This window comes from Macrotis lagotis, chromosome 3 (genome assembly GCF_037893015.1).
Source record: "Macrotis lagotis isolate mMagLag1 chromosome 3, bilby.v1.9.chrom.fasta, whole genome shotgun sequence".
Classification (NCBI taxonomy): domain Eukaryota; kingdom Metazoa; phylum Chordata; class Mammalia; order Peramelemorphia; family Peramelidae; genus Macrotis; species Macrotis lagotis.
The window spans coordinates 17355310-17375705 of record NC_133660.1 but is presented as its reverse complement, the minus strand read 5'-3'; the positions used below and the strand labels follow the sequence as shown (position 1 = coordinate 17375705).

At 42.6% G+C, this 20396-nt stretch overlaps 1 protein-coding gene across 1 annotated transcript in view; it reads left to right on the top strand.

Moving 5' to 3' along the window:
* Window positions 1–20396, top strand: part of MTMR7 (myotubularin related protein 7) — an 88700-nt gene that overhangs the window by 62795 nt on the left and 5509 nt on the right. Inside the window, exons 8-13 of the mRNA XM_074228184.1 lie at window positions 8762–8871; window positions 9489–9614; window positions 10373–10422; window positions 11557–11757; window positions 13164–13304; window positions 19413–19539. Coding sequence (XP_074084285.1) covers window positions 8762–8871; window positions 9489–9614; window positions 10373–10422; window positions 11557–11757; window positions 13164–13304; window positions 19413–19539 — 755 coding nt within the window. The remainder of the gene's footprint in view (window positions 1–8761; window positions 8872–9488; window positions 9615–10372; window positions 10423–11556; window positions 11758–13163; window positions 13305–19412; window positions 19540–20396) is intronic.

The following is a 20396-nucleotide window of genomic DNA, read 5'->3' as shown; positions in this document are numbered from 1 at the left end:
AAAGCTGTCTCATCCACTTGATTTTCCCTATGTTAGATGGCTAGGGCAGTTCATTCTGAATGGAAAGCACTTAAAATCCATTTTTGTTAAGCAATTTTTATTCTATTTCTACCTGTGTGCCAGCAGGTTCAAATCTTGCTTCATTTACTCCCTAGCTGAGTTCTGGGCAAGTCACTTCATCTGTCTGCCTCAGTTTCCTCATTTATAAAATAGCGATAATAATAGTAGGATCTACTTCCCAGGATTATTTCAAGGATTAAAAGCATTAATAAGTGATGTTATTTGTAAACTTTGAAATGTTAAATAAATATTAGTTGTTGCTATTATGATGACTATTATTATTGTCTATGATGAGATCCTCCAGATGCTCCAAATGAATGGGAATGAGATTGTGCAGATTGACTCCAATGCCAATCAAAAGGGCTGATCGTCCATAGATCCAAGAAAAACAAGTGAAGATGATGAGCACAGTTGGACTGACAGCCCAGAGTTTGTCTGGACAAACCACATGAAATATAATGATTTGGCCCCATAATTCAATGAGAGAGAGAAAGTGAATTGATTGCCTTCAGAAATTTTCCAAATTCCTTTAATGGCACTCAGTCTACCATCTTGTTCATATCAAATGTTCTCCAGTGTGGTTATCTGGCCATAAGACAGAGCTTCTTGGATGACTGATCTATAGTGGAAGGGACTTCAAAGGCCCCTAGTCCAGCTCCATCATTTTAAAGATAAGGAAGCTGAGGCCCAGGGAATTAAATGACTTATCCACAATCAAACACATGGTAAAAAACAGACAGGATTTAACCCCAGGGGTTCCTGCCCTCTTCACCTTGTACCACACACTAGAAGTCTTTAAAGGACTAAAAATGAGTATGATACAGAGGGCAAAGGAGAGAAGCATTATAGATGTGAGTAGACCACACCAAAGAATATGAGGAATTTCAGAGATGAATAAGAAATGCATACCAAGAGAAAGAGAAGATACCTTGATCATGTAGCAAGAGGGAGACATGGAAGGTTCCTTTGGAACATCAAAAGAACTTGAGAAAGGTCACTGGTACATTGCATGGTCCCGCCATGATGAACTTATGGGAGAGTGTAGGCAAGAGTGTCTCTGGATAGGTAAACATGGATAACCATGATATGCATCAATTGTTTGGAGTTACCATGAACATAGATCCATTTCAGTACATGAGAACTGAGGAGGTTGACATGTTGGTTAGAAGGTAATGACAATTCTCTTCACTTCCTTTTTGGGGTATTAAGGCCTTCTGTTATTTTCCCAATTATTGACTAATTTGCTGCCTTTCAGATTCCTTGAGAATCAGTAAAGGCAGTGCTTCCAGGATGGACCTCCTCTGTGTCCTATTGGCTTTATAGAATGTCACTCCATCTTGGCTTTCTTAGGTGTCATTTCTGCTTTTTAGGCATTATATTAGGAACCATATTGGGAACCATGACACTTTGGGCACATTTGGAGCCCTCTAAAGAGGTATTGCTACTGTCCCCAAAGGGAAAGACCCTCAAACCTGTCATTGAATAATTAAATCCCTTCTACTTCACAGTAGAGTGTGGGCTTTGCAACCTTTGCTTGGATCCACCTGCCAAGAGAGGAGATCACCACTTCCCTAGGGACATATTTGGGTTTTGGATAGCTTGTTAGTTAGGAAGTTTCTTCTTACCTCAAAACTAAACTTACTTCTTTATAACTTTCTATCATTGTTTGTGGTCCTACCTTCTGTGGCCAAACAAAATAATCATTCTTCTGAACGTTTCCAGTGTTTGAAGTTGTGCCCACGTCCAGGCTTTCACAACACTAAAGATAGTCTAATGTCATATCGTCAGATCTTTCCAATTTTGTTGTCCCTTTCCCTTTCATCTTTAGATGCTTTGGGGATGACCTAACTGAGTTGCTCACCAAGCATTTGGTAAACTGTTTTTCCTTGCTGTTTTATCAGGAGACACCATCTTCCTTAAGTCTTGGCAAAGCATTTATGGTATCTCTCCACATTGCCTTTGGCTGCCATGTCTCTCAGCTTTTCTAATGAAGTTTCTTTTCCCCTTGCTGTGGCTATTGCTTTCCATTGCTTAAACTACGGTTAAGAAATAGATTCAGCCTGTGTTGATGTTTATTTGATTATTTACTTTCCATTCTTTGGATCATTAAAAAAAATCACGGTAGGGTAACTTTCATTTTATTTCTGTATTCTTGTCTTTTTTATTAGAATTTTGCATCTGTTTTGCCAGGTTGTGAGTAGGACATCTTATTCAGGAATAGTTCTTCCAATCAAATGGCTTCCCAACCATTTCATTTTCTGTGTCATTTTTTTTTGGTGTGGTCCCTTTCTATGGTCTTCTGTCTCAAAGAAAGTACCATGATATTTAAGTGAGATTCTTCACAAACCTCTAACTTCTTTGATGAAGCATTTTTCCAAAATATTTTTTACCATTTTCTGCTATCCCATCTTAGCATCCAAGCCCCCAGGGAGGGAAATGTATTATATTTTGTAATTAAAATTATAAATTATAATGTGCAACATTATATGTAATATAATATTACATTACAAATATAAATTGTGAATATAATTTGGAGGCTCTTATGAAGTTCTTTGTAGAATTTCTTTAGTTCCTCATCTTTTGTGAGATATATTGGTGTATCCACCACAGTGATCCTCATAGAGACCTTTTCACTCCTATTTATTAGGAGATGCAGAAGTGATATTTTTGTTGACTCGTATTAAAACCTCCTCTGCTTTTCTTTCCAAGGAGAACCTATGAGTTAGTATCCACCTGCTTTGGTCTGGCCTTATTATAGAAAAAATGCCAACAGAGTTAATATTCCATGCCTCTGGCAATTGGTCATTCGTTGGTCATTGTACCAAGCTCTTATGGGTAGTAAGGAAATGGTTCATATTTATAGCTGATCTAAAAACTGTGAGATGATTCTTGTTCTCAGCCTCATCTCCTTCCTTCCTCTTAACCACCAGAAAAGAGGCTGCCCAGGGCTGAGGTCCATCTTGTCCTCATGGATTGCCAAGGCCAATGTCTTTATCAGTAGGGTCTTGCTTGCTTATAGTGAGCTTTCCAATCCTTAATTGGGCCTCTCTCAGCTTTAGGCAACTTCTCCTCTGTTTCTAGAGGCCAAACAGAAGGAAGATAATGGGACTTAGAATAATAATTATCACATGATTTTAAGACCAATTGCAAAGTTGAGCATTCAATAATATGGTCCCTGCATTTCAGTCTGGTAGAATCTCACCCTTTCTGAGCATAGCCTTCAAGAAATCTGACTCACCTCCTGGTGATGATGGATCAGCGGGAAATGACCTTGACCAGAGTCACTTGATTTTGAGTTCCAAGAAAATCCCCATCTGTATTTGGTGGATCTGGGGTCCAGGATCCAGGTTTAGTCACTCAGAGTATTGGCTGTGCTGGAGCTTACTTATACCTCCACCCCCCTCCAAAATACCTTCCCAAGGAAGTGAAGTATCCTGAATAGGAGGAAAAAAGGAGTTATGGTGGTGGAGGCCAAGTCAACAGAGAGGAGGACACATAACCTCAAGAAAAGTCCATATCCAGAATGGCCTATTGGAATGAAGTGAGGGGTCCCGGGCTGGACATGTGGTTTCCCTGGTATGGGATGCATTCCCAATCAGCACAGGCCAACACTTTCCCTCTAATTTAAACCTAGAGAATGTTCTCCCCACCAAATGTCTCAAGCTGGCACCTCTGCTCTCAGGTCCTTCTTTGTCTTGCCTCCCTGATTCTCTAGGGAGGATAAAGTTGGTGGACTTGATACTACTGCCAGACCCAAGAGCCCAGGGACAAGTCTTGTAATGTGTAGACCTCCCAGAGCCTTTGACCCGCCTCAGAAGGCCCCCTCTGTCCTGGGTTCTGGTCTGTTTGCAGATGACAGGCTTTCAGGGGGGCAGCCGGGGTGGAGTAGCCCAAGTGGTCACTCCACGTCGTTTCCTCCACCAGGCTTATGGCTCTTGTCGACTCAGCTCTCTAAAGCAAATATGAATAGAACTGGGTCCCCATGGTAGCTGACAACAAGGGTGCTTCCTCATCAGCCGGTGCATGTGCTTCTGGTGACAGCTGAAGTGGACTTTTGTTCAGTAAAACGGTGTGTAAATATTGGTTGAGAATCAGTGTGGGGAACAAGTAAATGGGCCTCTCTGCCGCTCCTGGACTGACGTGGGCAAACAGAGCCGCCACATTGGTGCCTTGCCGTTTCAGTCCCATCTGTTTTGTGGAGCTTAATCATTTGGCCAGCTTGGCTTTTCCTGCTGTCTTTTGACCTGGGCAGAGGGTAGAGTCATTTCAGTTTCTACCTTGAAAACAAGCTCATTAGAAAACCTTGGGGGCCCAGGTGGCTTCCCAAATACATATTCATTAATATTCATTTCTGAAAAGAAGAAAAAAAATGAAAGAAGTTGTTCCTTTGAGGGGTCTGCCATGGCCAGAGTCTCCAGTAGCCAGTACCAATCAGCAGATCAATATTTATTGAACATCTATTACAAGCTTTGGGCTAAGCCTTGGGGACACAAAGAATCAAAAGACAGTCCCTGTCCTCAAGGAGCTTGCAGTCTAATGAATTGTAGGAGAAAAGAAGCAGACAGTGTGGGGAGGAGGAAGCCCTAGATGAAGTCTGAGATGCTGCTTTTGAATCTTGGCTTTAGAATAATCACATCTCCTCTCTGACCCTTGGTTTCTTCTCCTGGGCAGTTCTTCTGGGATTGAGATGACTCCTGAGATCCATTTCTTCTTTGATTTCTCAACCCATCTAAAACCCTTTCCCCATACATTGGGCCTCACTTCTGAAGCCCTATGGACACAGAATGGGAAGGATTGAGATGTCTTTTCTACCCAATTCCCTGGGCTGTTCAGGATCCATTCTGAGGATGCTGGGAGGTGTTCTTGGTGGTGGTAGTTGTGATGGTCCTTCTTCTTGAAGAGGACCAGTGACATCATGAGGATGACTTCTTTGCTCGTGTGTAAATTGGATGCGAGTGAGTCAGAGCTGTAGACAAAGTGAGAAGAATTGACAACCCAAAGCCACAGTGTCTGTTTTGAAGTCAAATCATGCAGAAATTCAAATGACGGGAAGAGGAATTTGGATTCATCTCTTCAGGGCTACTCAAATTATCTCAGCTTGTCTTCTAGGATATAGTGGCTAAAATTCTCTTGGGCTGTCAGTTATTTAGTCACCACACCTAGATAACAGAAATCAGGCAGAATGTCCCCAGTGAGGTGGTGCAGTGGATAGAGCACCAGCCTGGGAATCAGAAGAACTTGAGTTCAAATTTGGCCTCACTTAATAATTGTCTAGTTGTGTGACCTGGGGCAAGTCACATAAACCCCATTGCCTTAAATAAATAAAAATTTTAAAAAAGAATGTCTTCACACTAAGAATAGGTCTTTGAATCTTTTGTAAAGTGAAAAAGCCCTCTGTTACAGAGAACCAATTTAGAATTAAATACTCTAGAAATAATTTGAGTCTTTACATGTGGAATGAATTTGAGCAATAACAAAAAAGCCAACTAAGAAAGAAGTCAATTCTTATCCAGCCAATGTTTTTGTCTTATTATGTCTATCTAGTTCTCATAGTGTGTGGTCTGTGCATCCAGGGGATCTTCAAGGTCAAAACAATTTTCATAATAATATTAAAACCTTCTTGGCCTATTAAATACAATCCTCTTTTCTAATCATATATCTGAGTGTGGGACTGGATTTTCTTCAGATAATGTAGCCAAAGCAACATTATCAGAACAGATTAAATTCAGAAATAGACATGATAAACCAGCTGTCTTCTATTAAGCCAGGCATTCAGGATTTTCAAAAAATATGTTAAAATGATGCCATTATTCTCACTAATTATTTTTATTTTGAAAAATTGCTAATTTTCTTTTAAAATGTTGCTTCTGTTAATATATGTATTTTAGATGAATGAATAATTTTATATATATACATATATTATATATATATATATACTTTCTAGTATGTAATATATTATTGTTGTCATGTCAGACTCTTCAGTACCTCATGGATCATGACACACCATACCCTTTTGTCCTCCACTGTCTTCCAAGTCTGTCCAGATTCATGTCCGTTCTTTCCACCCTCCTCATCCTCAGCCTCCCCTTCTCCTTTTGCCTTCAGTTTTTTCCAACATCAAGGTCTTTTCCAATGAGTCCTGTCTTTTCATTATGTGGTCAGAGGATTTAAACATCAGCTGTTGCATTTGACTTTTCAGTGAACAGCCTGGATTAATTTCTTTAAATCCTGGCTTATTTGATCTCCTTGCTATTCAAGGGACTCCAAAGTCTCCTTCAGCACCACAATTTGAAAGTGTTGATTCTGCGCATTCAGCTTGCCTTATAGTTCAATCCCCCAATTTATGTTGCCACTAGAAAAACCATAGTTTTCACTCTATGTCCCTTTGTTGGCAAGGTGATGTCTCTACATTTTAGTTTGCTGTCTGGGTTTGCCATTGCATTCCTTCCAAAAAGCAAGTATCTTTTCATTTCATGGCTGCAGTCACCATCTGCAGTGATCTTTTGAGTCCAAGAGATTGGAATCTGACGCTGCTTCTGTTTCTTTTCCATCCTTCTGGACCAGTCACCAAGATCTTGGTTTGTTTGGGGGGTTTTGGGTTTGTTGGCTTTTTATGATAAACTTCAATCTTCTTTTACACTCTCCTCTTTCACCTTTATCAAGGGGGTTCTGAATTCTTCACTTTCTGTCATGAGTATCATCATTTCTCCCAGCAACCTTACTTGTGGCTTTTGTTTCATCCAGCCTGGCATTTCACATGATGAACTCTGATAAAAGCTAAATAAACATAAAGAAAACATAAAAGTGACAATATACAGCCTTGTTGTATTTCTTTCACAATCTTAAACCTATCAATTGTTCCACAGTTGGTTCTAGCTGTGGCTTCTAGACCTATATACAGGTTCCTGAGTAGACCAGTAAGATGATTTGGTGGACTCTTCTTTTTGAGGACTTGTCCCATTTTGTTGTGATCCCCACAGTCAGAGGCTATAGGACAGACAATGAAACCAAAGTTTTATTCTTTCTTTCTCCATAATCCAGTGAATGTAGGCAATTTGGTCTCTAGTTCTTCTGCCTCTTTGAAAACCAGTCTGCTCTTCTGTTCAGTCTTCGTTCACATAATACTAAAGTCCAGCTTGCAGGATCTTAGGCATAACCTTGCTGGGCTGTGAAATGAGTGTAATAGTTTAGTAAAATTTGAACATTTCTTGGAAGTATCATTCTTTAGGGGTGAGATGTAAACTGATCTTTTGCAATCCAGTGTCCACTGCAGTCTCCCAAATTTGCCAGGATATTGAGTATAGTACCTTAACAATATCATCTTTTAGGATTTTAAATAATTCAGATGGAATTCTTTTGTCTCCAGTAGCCTTCTTGTTAGTAATACTGCTTCTTATTTTTAATATCGTTAGATATCAATCCATCTGAACAAAAGCTCTTTGGGATTCTCAGTAATTTTTAAGATAGTAATTTTTTTTTTATTTTGGGGGAGTTCAGAAACCAAGGTAGGATACTGCTGGTCTACTACACCAAATCTTTGTTGAATTTTGGTCAGTAAAATCTGTTTTCCTTTATGTTCCAGTCCCTCTTTGACAATATCTATATATATACATTTATATATATAAAACATATATAATATATATAAATATATAGTATAAATATAAATTAACAAACAAATAAATGTTCATTTTTAATGAGAAGATGAAGCATTATAGAAGTGGGACTGTGACTTCTGCTTCCAATCACCTTGTCAAAATTTGTTATATGAAATTTGAAAAATGCTGTCCTTGGTATTTGTAGCATTCTGGAAGCCTTTAAACTGAGAGCTACCCTTGGTCCATCAGCCGGGAGCCAGGGGCATTTTGTCCAGATCTCCTTCTAAGGGGCAGGGTCTCTTTCTAGGATACAGGGTGATTAGGGACTGCGTTAGCAGCATTACTAAGCATAAGTGGATGTTTCTGTCATCAGCATCATCATTTCTCCCAGTAATCTTACTTCTAAGTGGTCCCCATGGAGAGACCCAGGTGAACAGTGCAAAGTGTTTCTGAAGTTAGCTGGTAGAACTGCCCCCTGCAAATATAATTGTTGGGATCCTTGTTTTTACAGAGCATTTTCTTCTTCTAATATGTGTGGAATAGCCACAGACAATTATGTCCTCCCTGAGCCTGAAAAAGCTAGTAAGAACCACTATCGAAATGAACTGAAAAAAAATTAGCCTGCATTTACAAAGCACTTTAAGGTTTTGCAAAACACTTTACAATCTTATTGAATCTTGACAATAAGCCTGGGAGGTGGGGTTATTAGGATTCCCATTTTATAGATGAAGAATCTGGGGTTCAGAGAAAAGGAGTTTCTTCAAGTCAGTGGCCCAACTGGAATGTGAACTGGGCCCTCTGGCTCCCAAGGCTAGGGATTTCTCTCCCACCCAGAAATTCTTTCTAGTCTTACTCTTTCACAAAACACAACATCCAAGGGGGCATCTGCTACCATTCATTCAGTGGGCTGAGCACCAGTGACAATGGCAGAGTCAAGACCCTGGCTCCTACCAGTTAGGGACCCTTTCCATTTTCTGGGCCTCAGTTTCTTCACATGTAAAATGAGAGAGCAGGCCATGAGCTGCCAGCTTCACCAGGGGTGAGTTCCCATTTGAAGCCAGGGCGTTAGCACCCCAGAATTCATCGCAGCCTGGGTTGTTTTCTAGTATGTGAGCTGCGATCCCCGTCGATGAGTGACTTCCTCTGGGGCCTGGAGAATTCCGGCTGGTTGAAGCATATCAAAGCGATCTTGGATGCAGGGGTGTTCATTGCCAAGGTGAGTGGTCTCATCAGCCTGGGATGTCCCATTGAATCTTAACAAAACCTCCCTGCCCTCTCTGCCTTATTGCCAGAGGGAGCCATTTGTCCCTTGCCAGCCTAGAATGCATCCAAATGGCACTAGATGGTACAGTGGATAGAGCACTGGCCTTGCATTCAGGAGAATGGGAGTTCGAATCCAGCCTCAGACACTTGCCTCTTACTAGCTGTGTGACCTTGGTCAAGTCACTTCACCCCAACTACCTCACATCCAGGGCCATCTCCAGTCATCCTGATTTCTATCTGGCCATTGGACCCAGATGTTCTGGAGGAGAAAGTGAGGTTGGTGACTCAGCATAGCAACCCCTCACTCAAATCCAGTTCACGTGCTTATCATGGCATCATCTCCCTGAGGCTGTGGTCTTCTTCGACAATGAAGGACAAACATTAGAAGGTATCCTTCAGAGTCCATAGAAATGACAGTGACATCATCTCCTGGCACACTAACCACCTGCCTCTAGATACCCTGGCATCCCCAAGCTGGAGGAGAGCTCTGTTTCTTCCCCCTCCCCCTTGGCCCAGGTCCAGGCCTGACTGCCCCACTTTGGCTGACTCCATTCCCTGTCTTTATTTCAGGCTGTGGCTGAGGAAGGGACCAGCGTTCTTGTCCACTGCTCGGATGGCTGGGACCGAACGGCCCAGGTGTGCTCAGTGGCCAGCCTCCTCCTGGATCCTCACTACCGTACCCTGAAAGGCTTCATGGTGAGTCTGGCCATCCTGCCGGCTGCCAAACGCAGACTTGGAATCTGCCTGTGACCCCTCCTCTACTCCCTCACAAAGATTGCCATCAGAAGGCAGAGACTGAGGCCCCTTCTTCAAGGCCAAGCCTCGTGACTGCGCATCTGCTCACCCCCTAATGGGCGTAGTCCATTAACTTCATCTGGGTCACTGACCCTGCCAAACCCAGGGCTGGGAGCAACGAGCCTCAGAGGGTTCAGGCAGTATCTGAACAGGAAACCTCTCGTAGCACAAAGAAAGCACTTAACAAATTCTGATTTCTGCAACATCTCCAAAAAAGTGGACACTCGATTTCTTTTTTAATACCTCCAGTGATGGGGAACTCACTACCTAACAAAGTAGGCTAGGCCTTCACTGCCTGAAAATACTCCATATTGAAGTACATTGCAGGTTTCTATAGCATCCATCCATCAGTGGTGCAGCTACTACTGGGTTCGCCATCATCAAGGGCCCACCTTGTCTTGCTTGTGTAGATAAAAACGATTGGCCCCAGACTTGACCAGAGAAAGTGAATTCCAATCCTAATTTTGTCCTCAGGATGCCAAAGATTCTATTGCTTTGGGTTCAATGTGGAGTTGGATGTGGACTGCCCCTTGGTGTAGAGGGTTCTTCAGAAGGTGGCTAAGGCTTCCCAACAGCTGTGGGAGGAGCATCTGTGTTCCTCTCCCCCAGGTGCTGGACCACAATATCATGGTTTCTAAGCTGCCTTTTTCTTTTTTCAGGTATTAATTGAAAAAGACTGGATTTCCTTTGGGCACAAGTTTAATCACAGGTAAAGTGTTGTCCTTGATAACTTCCTACCAACTAACTTTAAAGTTGGGAGTTGTTTTGGGATGCTAGAGGATGACCCCTCGAGAGGCATCTGCCATCTCAGCCAGCAAGGAAGTGTATTATTCCTGACATGTCTCATTAGCAGGGGGATAAGAGCCATTTCTGGCTCGCACCAGGGCTGGCTGGCTCTGATGTATTTTAGTTTTTCCTTCAATTGAGAACTCACTGAAGCCAAGACCCCATCGGTGGATCCCACAACTCAAAACACTTTTCTCAATCTCTGGAACTTTGGGTAAATCACTTCTCTGGCTGGAGTCTCAATTTCCTCAGCTGATAATGGGGCGGCTAGGTGGCACAGTGGATAAAGCACCGGCCCTGGAATCAGGAGTAGCTGAGTTCAAATCCGGCCTCAGATACTTAATAATTACCTAGCCGTGTGGCCTTGGGCAAGCCACTTAACCCCATTGCCTTGGAAAAAAAAAATCTAAAAAAAAAATTTCCTCAGCTGATGAGTGAGCTGTCAGTTTATAAGACCACCCTGGTCCTTGCCATTACACATTCTTTGAAAATGGAGGATTGGTTTTCCTTTTTCATGATCAGATTGTGTCTTCTTATTGCCATACTTTTGGTAGAGAGCGAAAATTGTATTTGCACAGCTTTACAGCTGAGACACCTGAGACTCCGATGGATCTGTGGCTTGCAGTTAGAATAGTGAAATCACAGGTAGTGACCTTCCAAAACTGTTGAATTTCCTTCTGTATTCACAAAGCACATGGTCTGGCCTTTACCAGCTTCTGGGCCTCTTCTTCTTTGTGAGGTCAGGGACCCTGGACAGGCCCCTTAGCCTCTGGGAACCTCAGTTTCCCCCTATACAGCATGGGAATAATGATAATGGCCTTGCTGACCACCCAATGATAAGGGACTTGCTGACCACATAGGACTATAGTGAGAAGCACATTTTGCTGTGGAAAGGGGAAGTTTCAGGCTGGGACTTGTGTAAGTCCATCCTTTTCCCAACTTTTCTGTGAAGGACCTGGGGCTACTTTGGGGTCCCCTTTCTGTTTCCTTGACTTCACTTCTTTCCAGTGGACATATCTGCCCCATTCCCTCATCCTCCCTCATCATGTCGTTGTAGATACGGCCACCTGGATGGTGACCCCAAGGAGATCTCTCCAGTCATTGACCAGTTTCTTGAGTGTGTCTGGCAGCTCATGGAGCAGTTCCCCTGCGCCTTTGAGTTCAACGAGAGGTTTCTGGTGCACATCCAACATCATATCTATTCCTGCCAGTTTGGGACCTTCCTCTGTAACAACCAGAAGGAGAGACGGGAGCTGAGGCAAGTTGTCCAGGGTCTCTGCTCCCCTCTCCCAGGAAACCCACCACCATTAAGGGCTTCACCTTCTAAATGGTAGCATTTTAATTTTTTAAAATTTATTTAAGGCAGTGGGGTTAAGTGACTTGCCCAAGGTCACATAGCATGGCAATTATTACATGTTTGAGGCCGCATTTGAACTGAGGTCCTCCTGACTCTAGGGCTGGTGCTCTATCTACTACACCACCTAGCTGCCTCAAAACAGTGGCATTTTAAAGATTTTTCTTTGGTCCAAAGTTGAAGTTGACCTTTAAGGGGAATTGAGTTTGATGGAAGTCAGCATGACCAGACCAGTTCAACCAATATTTATTGATGACAGGAGCAAGACAGGTAACCCAGTTCTGTGATTTTTTGGGTGTAGAGCAGTCCCAGAGTGGTAAGTCACTCTTTCTCAATGGATGGTCTGAAGAAGTTACCCAAAATGTCATAGTATGTTGATCCATTTTGCTAATTTTTCCCTTCTTCCCCTTTTTCTTTAAAATGATTATTTTTTAATTACATAGTCTGACTATCTGGGAAGGAGTTGGGGAAAGGGGAAAATATAAGGGGAGATTGAGTTGATATAAAAACAAAAGATACCAGTACAAATCTATTATTTTTTTTACAAAGTATCTCTGGAGCACTTGGAACTTGAGTGACTTGCCTAGGGTTAGTTGCTCAGCCAACAAGTGATAGAGGTAGGACTTGAATCCAGGATATCCTCCTTCCACAGCCAGCCCTTTAATCACTACCCCTGCTGACTCTAAACACATTTAACTGTAAAATTTTCAGGTAGGTGTTGCCATAGTGCATAGAGTGCTGGGCCTGGGGTCAGGAAGACTCATCTTCATGAGTTCAAATCCAGCCTCAGATAATTACTAGCTGTATGACCCTGGACAAGTCATTTACCCTATTTGTCTCCATTTCCTCATCTGTAAAATTATCTGGAGAAGGAAATGGCAAACCACTTCATTATCTTTGCCAAGAAAACCCCAAATGAGGTCATGAGACACAAATGAAGAACAAGAAAATGTTTAGGTTAAAAAAACATGACAAAAAGCCAGGTTTTTACAGCATTTTCACATGGAATTTGGTGAGTGCACACTTGAATGCTTTGGTAAATGTAAGGAATTTCGGACATTTGCTGGTCCCTTCAGGGGAGAGGATCCCCTGAAAAATATGCCTGTCATCCTCTGCCTGAGCATCAGTCAGGGACCCTGGGCTCTCTGGCCATCTCTACCCCTGAGGGACTGTGAGGGCAGAAGAGCCACTTCCCCTCAACGGGCTTATCTGTAAAATTGGGGGGGTCCTTCTGGTCTTGAAAGTCTTGCAGAGAGAGGCCTTGATTCTTGGGAAGGATTTCAGGGGGTTTTCTCCTTTCTATCTCTCAGGATTCAAGAGAGAACTCACTCTCTGTGGGCTCACCTGTGGAAGAATCGGGCTGACTACCTGAATCCCCTGTTCCGAGAGGACCACAGCCAGGCTTGTGGGATACTTCGACCCCCAACCAGTCCATGCAACTTCCTGTACAAGTATGGGAATTCTTGTATTATCTTCTTGGGGCATGACAAATATTTATGAAGGACTTACTGATAGCTGGGCCTGGGCTCAGCATCTGGGAGGTAGAAGGTACCGCTGTAGCCATGGACCAGCCAATCTTCTAGGGAGATTACAGCACAAATGCACATCCTCCAAATAGGAATATATTTCAAAATACATACAATAATATCAACGAATGAATGAATGAATGAATGCCTTTCACTGGCCTTCCTTTAGGCCTCTCCCTCCTCTCTTCTGCTTCCTGACTCCCCTAGCTCCCTTTAAGACTTAATTAAAGGGGCAGCTAGGTGGCATAGTGGATAAAGTATGGGCCTTAGAGTCAGGAGTACCTGGGTTCAAATCCGGTCTCAGACACTTAATAATGACCTAGCTGTGTGGCCTTGGGCAAGCTACTTAACCCCATTTGCCTTGCAAAAAAACCTAAAAAAAAAACAAAAAACAAACAAGACTTAATTAAAGTCCCACCTTCCATAGGAAGACTTCTCTGTTAATTATTTCCTATTTATGCTGTAGTTAGTTTGTTTGAACACATGTGTTATTTCTTGTTGCCTCCCCAGTTAGATTTGAGCTGCCTGTGAGCAAGAATTATTTTTGCTTTTCTTTCGATCCTCAGCGGGCTAGACTTGGGGTCTACCAAGTGCCCGGAATATAAATGTTTAAGTATTGATGATGAATGCATGGAGGAATGAAAGGATTCCACGAGGCACTTGCCCTCAAGGAGTTTATACTCTAGTGGAGGGGAGGGGTGGTTTGGGAGGAACCACCTTGTTCTGGGATGGCCTCCCCCTGCCCAGGAATCATGGCCCAGCTGATTTGATCATGGCTCCAGAACCAGAGGAGTTAGCCTTGGGTAGAGGCCAGTGAGGGTTCTGTCTGGGCTGTGGAGATGCCCAGGTAGCAGTGAAGGGAAGCATGACTGGACCTTGCTTCGAGAGCGACTGGGGAGATGGTCACCCTTCAGGACATTTGCCAACCCTTGATTGGAGAGATGCAACTCAAAGCTGGATGATGTGGGGGGTGGAGAGGGCTGTGGGAAGGCTGCCTAAGGGATGGGGCATTTGTTGGGCTTAAAGGGAGTCACCTTTGGGAGTGTACTAGAGACTCAGGGGAGATTAGAAACATTGCTTAGTTGCAATGAGGATGGTCAGCGAACAGTCAGCAAGCAGTAATAAAGACCTTCTGTGTACCAGGCACTATGCTAATAGTGGGGATAGAACGAAAGATAAAAAGTGATCCCCGCTCCAGGGAATTTCAAAATAGTATACTTTGGCCTGTCCACTCCACGACTTTCCTTCCTCATCCTTCCCACCATCTCCATGGCATTGGTTTCTGTGGCCTGCTCTCCCCTCTCTTTTTTGTGATGCCACTGATGCTTCTGGGATCTCACGTCAAATCTACTAGTGTTTCCCAACACCCCACGTTGCTTTCCCTGGTTTCCAATAAGAGGTGAAAATTCATCAACAGTAAAGATTAGGGGGGTGGCTAGGTGGTGCAGTGGATAAAGCACCAGCCCTGGAGTCAGGAATACCTGGGTTCAAATCCAGCCTCAGACACTTAATAATTACCTAGCCGTGTGGCCTTGGGCAAGCTACTTAACCCCATTTGCCTTGCAAAAAAACCTAAAAAAAAACCCCAGTAAATATTAGGGCAGAAATGGTTCACTTGTCTGTGTCCAGAATTACCCCCTGCTGAGCTTCATAGGGAATGAGGTCTTCACCTCATTTGTGTCCCCTCTGGCGTCAGTCTGGCTGGAAAACCTGTATCTTTTTGATCTCACCTCAGAAGCATGAGATAAAGAAACCAAAGATTAGTGAAAGTAAAGTTGTCATTACTCTAGTCCCCATGGTAAGAGTCCCAAATATAGAGAGATGTTTGTGTGAATGCACATTGTGAACCCTAAAATTATAAGAACCTTAAGAACATAGGGTTAAAATAACATAAAAGAAAAATATAGACTAGATGTGAAGTCTTATTCTCTAGGATTTACTGATAAAAACCTATAGATAGAGACCATCTAAAGATGATCACAAGGATCCAAGGGAGACACAGTCATATTTATCCAAAAACAAAGAATGGGGAAAAATCATTAACCATCTTTAGTGGCCTGTACATAGGACTTTGCACAATATCTCCATCAGAAACTGCTCTACAAAGATGATCATCTTTGAATCTCTTCCTGAATTCTCCTCTTGTCTCTTCCTGGGCAGATGGTCTCCTTACATCCTGAGCATTGTCCTCTAAATTTGTATAACAGCAGGGAGACCTTTGGAATCTTACTTTTTAACTGGGGAACATGTGATCTGATATGAAGCCTGGTATTCTTTTTTTTTTTACTTTTTTTTTTGCAAGGCAATGGGGTTAAGTGGTTTGCCCAAGGCCACACGGCTCGGTAATTAATTATTAAGCGTCTGAGGCCGGATTTGAACTCAGGTCTTCCTGACTCCAGGGCCGGTGCTCTGTCCACTGCAGCACCTAGCTGCCCCTAAGCCTAGTATTCTCTAAGGGGAATTCATCTTAGTTATGAGAAATTATTCTTTCACATTTATATCATGTACTCACAATATCCTATAAAAACGTTGTTTTAAATGTATGTTTTAAAATACGTTTTAAAATATTTAAATATATATGTTAAACGTTATACATATATTAAATATTGTATATATAATTCAATATATATTCAAATATTTTAAAACCTATTTAGAAGGTGTTTAGAAGATACTGCTATAGGTGATCAAAGTTTCATAGATACAGACATTTGGAAAAGCAAATCATACTGGATGTTGATGTTGGGTAGACCGAGGTATGGGGCCTTGATTCATATTTCCTCTTCCTTTATTATTCTGGGTGCAGATTGTGATCTTTACTCTGAAAGTCCATTTGTTGCTGCCCACATACAGATTGCTAGGTCAGAGAGGGCTCAAATCTCAGGAGCTAGTTGTTTCCTGTCATTCTCATTTTGTGTGATCTTATTGGAAGTTTGCCTTGTGCCTCACAATGCCTGGTTTTCTTCTTGAAGAAAGTCTTTTTTTTTTTTTGGCAAGGCTATGGGGTTAAGTGGCTTGCCCAAGGTCACACAGCTAGGTAATCATTAAGTGAGGTCAGATTTGAACTCAGGTACTCCTGACTCCAAGGCTGGTGTTCTATCCACTGCGCCACCTAGCTGCCCTTCTTGAAGAAAGTCTTAAAGAAATGAAAATATAATAAAACAGCTACTTTGTTTTTGCTTAAACATAAATCCATAAAGAATCCGATTAAGGGACCTTGGTGAACTGAAGAGTCATTATATTGTCCCTAGTTTTAAAACAATGACCTTATAACAAGGTGTGGCAGATTAAATCCCTAGAAATAGTGTTGGTAGGAAGGAGAGGTTGTTGATGGGTGTCAAGTATCCACCTGAGGAGCCAACTGCCACCTTCCACATAGCTTGCACCATGGCAGGTGTTACAAGAACACCAATATCCTCATTTTAGAAGAAAAAGATGAGGCTCTGTGAGCCCCAACTTGAAAATGACTTGTTCATGGTCTAGAGTATGTAAGATGGGTTTTGGACCTGTTCACTATCTGCCATTATCCCAGTATAGGTCAGTTTGTGGATAATTGGATCAACATCTCACATTTAAGTACCAATAGTTATCAATATTTATACCCTAGGGGTGACTAGGTGGTGCAGTGGATAGAGCACCGGCCTTGGAGTCAGGAGTACCTGAGTTCAAATCCAGTCTCAGACACTTAATAATAACCTAGCTGTGTGGTCTTGGGCAAGCCACTTTAACCCCCATTTGCCTTGCAAAAGCCTAAAAAAAAAAAAATTTGTAACCTAGAAATGAGGTGACTCTTGGTGTCCCCCACCTCCCTGCCCCTACTTCTTTCTGCCTCTCTGACATTGTCAAGGCAGAAGCTGATGGAGATTGCCAGGACCAAGGGCAGTGGGAATTCAGTCTCCGTTTCCCAGGTTGCCATGTTCTTGGAAAACAGCCTCCACATGGCTCTCAAGCCCAGTCACTGACCGGAGGAGAGCCTTCACCTGGAGAACTTTCTGCATCACTAGATTTTCAGAACACAGTGCACTTGCCTTGTTGGACTAACACCCCATCAAGTTGTGACCTAAGCTGGAGGAGCCTTCAAGCGTATTAGTGCTTTGGCTACAAGTTCTGGTGCTAACCCTGACCATATGTTCTTAAGAGCCTAGGGAGGAAGAGGAAGGATATTATGCAAGTGACCCCTATATTACAAACCATCCTGGATATTTTCGTCTAAGTCTAGGGTATGGGGGAGAATCAGCCTCAAAACAAAGCAAATTAGCATGGGCTGGGAAACAAAAAAAAAATTAGAAATAATGACTGGCTTCTAGTTTGGGGTTCAATAGTCTGCTGTCATATCTGGTTTTTCAGTGCTTTCTTTGGCTTACTGACTATTTATGGTATTATGATTTTACTTGCTGTGGATCAAAGCTGTAGGTCTTTCAAAATTGTCTTCACAGAGTGGTCAGTGTTGTATTCTCATTGGTTCTGCTGCTTCCAGTCACTTCCTTCTACATCAGTTCATCAAAATTCTCCCAGGTTTCTCTGAATTGTCCCTTTGATCACTTATGATAACACAATAGTATTTATCACATTCACAGATAATAATTTATTCAGTCATTCTCTCAGGCACCCCCTTAGTTTACCATCACAAAAAGAATAAAAATAAATATATTCATATATATGGAACTTTTTCTTCTCTGATCCCTTAGATTGTAGGTTTAGTGGAACTATTGATGGAGGAAACAGTCTGTACAACTAACTTTGGGGCAGTTCCAGATTCCTTTCCCGGATGGCTGTCCAGTTCACAACTCCTCTGGCAATGTATTAATATGCCTCTTTCTCCAACATTTATCATTTTCTTTTATCTGCCATTTTCCTTTTTTGAGGGCATTAGCTAGTATAATAGAATACTTATTTTTGGAGTCAGGACAGCCTGAATTTGAGTCCTTCCTCACACATTTACTAGCTGTGTGGCCCTGGGCAAATCACTTAACCGCTCTCTGCCTTAGTTTCCTCATATGTAAAATGGGAATGATAATAGCACCTACCTCTTAGGATTGTTGTGAAGCTCCAGTGAGACATAGTGAGTGCTTTGCAAACCCCAAAGTAGGATAGAAAAAAACTAGATATATTGTTTTCAACTTTGCCAATCTGATAGGGGTGGGGGGGGGGTGTTGAGATTCAACTTCAGGGATACTTCAGTTTGTGTTTATGGTATTATTAATGGTTTGAAGCATTTTTTCATATAGCTTGGATAGCTTGATTTTTTTCCTTTTGAAAATTGCCTAATCATTGACTTAATTGATAAATATCAATTTAGGAATGGGTCATGTTCCTACAAATTGGAACTGGTTCCTCTTTCAGAGACACCTGTTGCAAAGATTTTTCCTAAATTTAGTTTTGTTTATATTAAACCTCTAAAATTTTGTATAACTCAAATTGTCCATTTTAAATTCTGAATTCTTTGTCTCTTGTTTGATTGGTCATGAATTTACCATTATTCATTTCGTTTTTTCCTGTCTTTTTTTTTTCTTCTTTTGGTTTTTGCAAGGTGATGGGATTAAGTGATCTGCCCAAGGCCACACAGCTAGGTAATTTTTAAGTGTCTGTTGAACTCAGTACTCCTGACTCCAGGGCCGGTGCTCTATCCACTGCGCCACCTAGCTGCCCCACCTATCCATACATTTGATAGATAATTTATTTCTTGTTCCTCTAATTTGTTTATGATGCGACCTTTTAAATCTGTCAAGTGACTACTTGGAGTTTGTCTAGATACGTAGTGAAAGTTGTCCGTTTTGAAGACTTGTTCTTCATGGCCTACAAGAAGCAGGCTTGCCCATCTGCACTGCCACCCCTGGCTTACTAGCAGAATTCCTTCTCCAAGCCCAGGATCCCACCTTTAGAAACCTCCTCAGAAAGTTATTCTTGGTACTTGCATTCTTTCTTCTTTAGCAGGTGGACAGCTGGTTCACAAAACTGTCTTTAGGTGTCCCTGATGGGACTTTGACCCTGAAAATGTCTTGGCAGTAACCCCCAGGCCTCTGCTGTCTTCTCTAGGTTTTGGAGTGGAATGTATAATCGCTTTGAAAAAGGCATGCAGCCTCGCCAGTCAGTTACTGATTACCTAATGGCGGTGAAAGAGGAAACGCAGCAGCTGGAGGAGGAGCTGCAAGTCTTAGAAGAGGTAACAGGCCTGAGGCCAGTGGCCTTTTTTCCTCATCTAACTCTCTTGTGTGGATGACTCGCCAGCTTCCCCGTGGCCCTGTCTGCCCTCCTTCCTTCCCTCCCTTCCATCTTGTTGGCCACCACCGGACCAAGGCCAGGTGGCTGTCAGGAGGAATGCCGCCCCCAGCTTCAGAACCCTGTTTCAGTTCAGACCAGACTTTCTGCCTACTCATCCTCCCTGTCCAGCCCCGATCTAGCCTCACTCTTCATTCCTTCTCCCATCCCCAGCCCCATTCTCCTTCTGATTGTTGATGGATCCGTTGTACCAATATGACCAACCCAACTGCAGACACCTTGGTGTCTTTCCTCATGGCTTCCTTCCCCTTGCATTTTCAGTGAGCCTTCCTCCTTCCCCTCCGTCCCTTCCTTCCCTTCTCCCTCCCTCCTTACCTCCCTCCCTCCTTCTTTCCTTCTTTCTTCCTTCCTTCTTTCATTCATTCCTTCCCTCCTCCCTCCCTTCCTTCCTTCCTTTTTCTCTCCCTTCCTCTCTTCTGGATATCCATATATCTGTGGTTTCTCCTCCACATTCTAAGGAATGTGGATTTGTTTAAGACAGGTAGAGGAAGACTAGTTTAGATATTGATAGAGCCCAATTCATAGAAGGTGTACCAGAGTTAAGTCTGAAAAGAAACAAAGAATTCAGAGAGTCTGTGGGCAGGAAGAAGAGCCTTCCAGGTCTGTGGAATTGGGGGGGGGGGGGGAGAGCAATGACAGAATGACAGGGAGAAGAGGAGGCATGTACACACAAAGCCTGGGACACTAGCTTTCATGACTCTGGGCAGGTCACTTACCCTGTCTGCTGCTGCTAAGAGCACC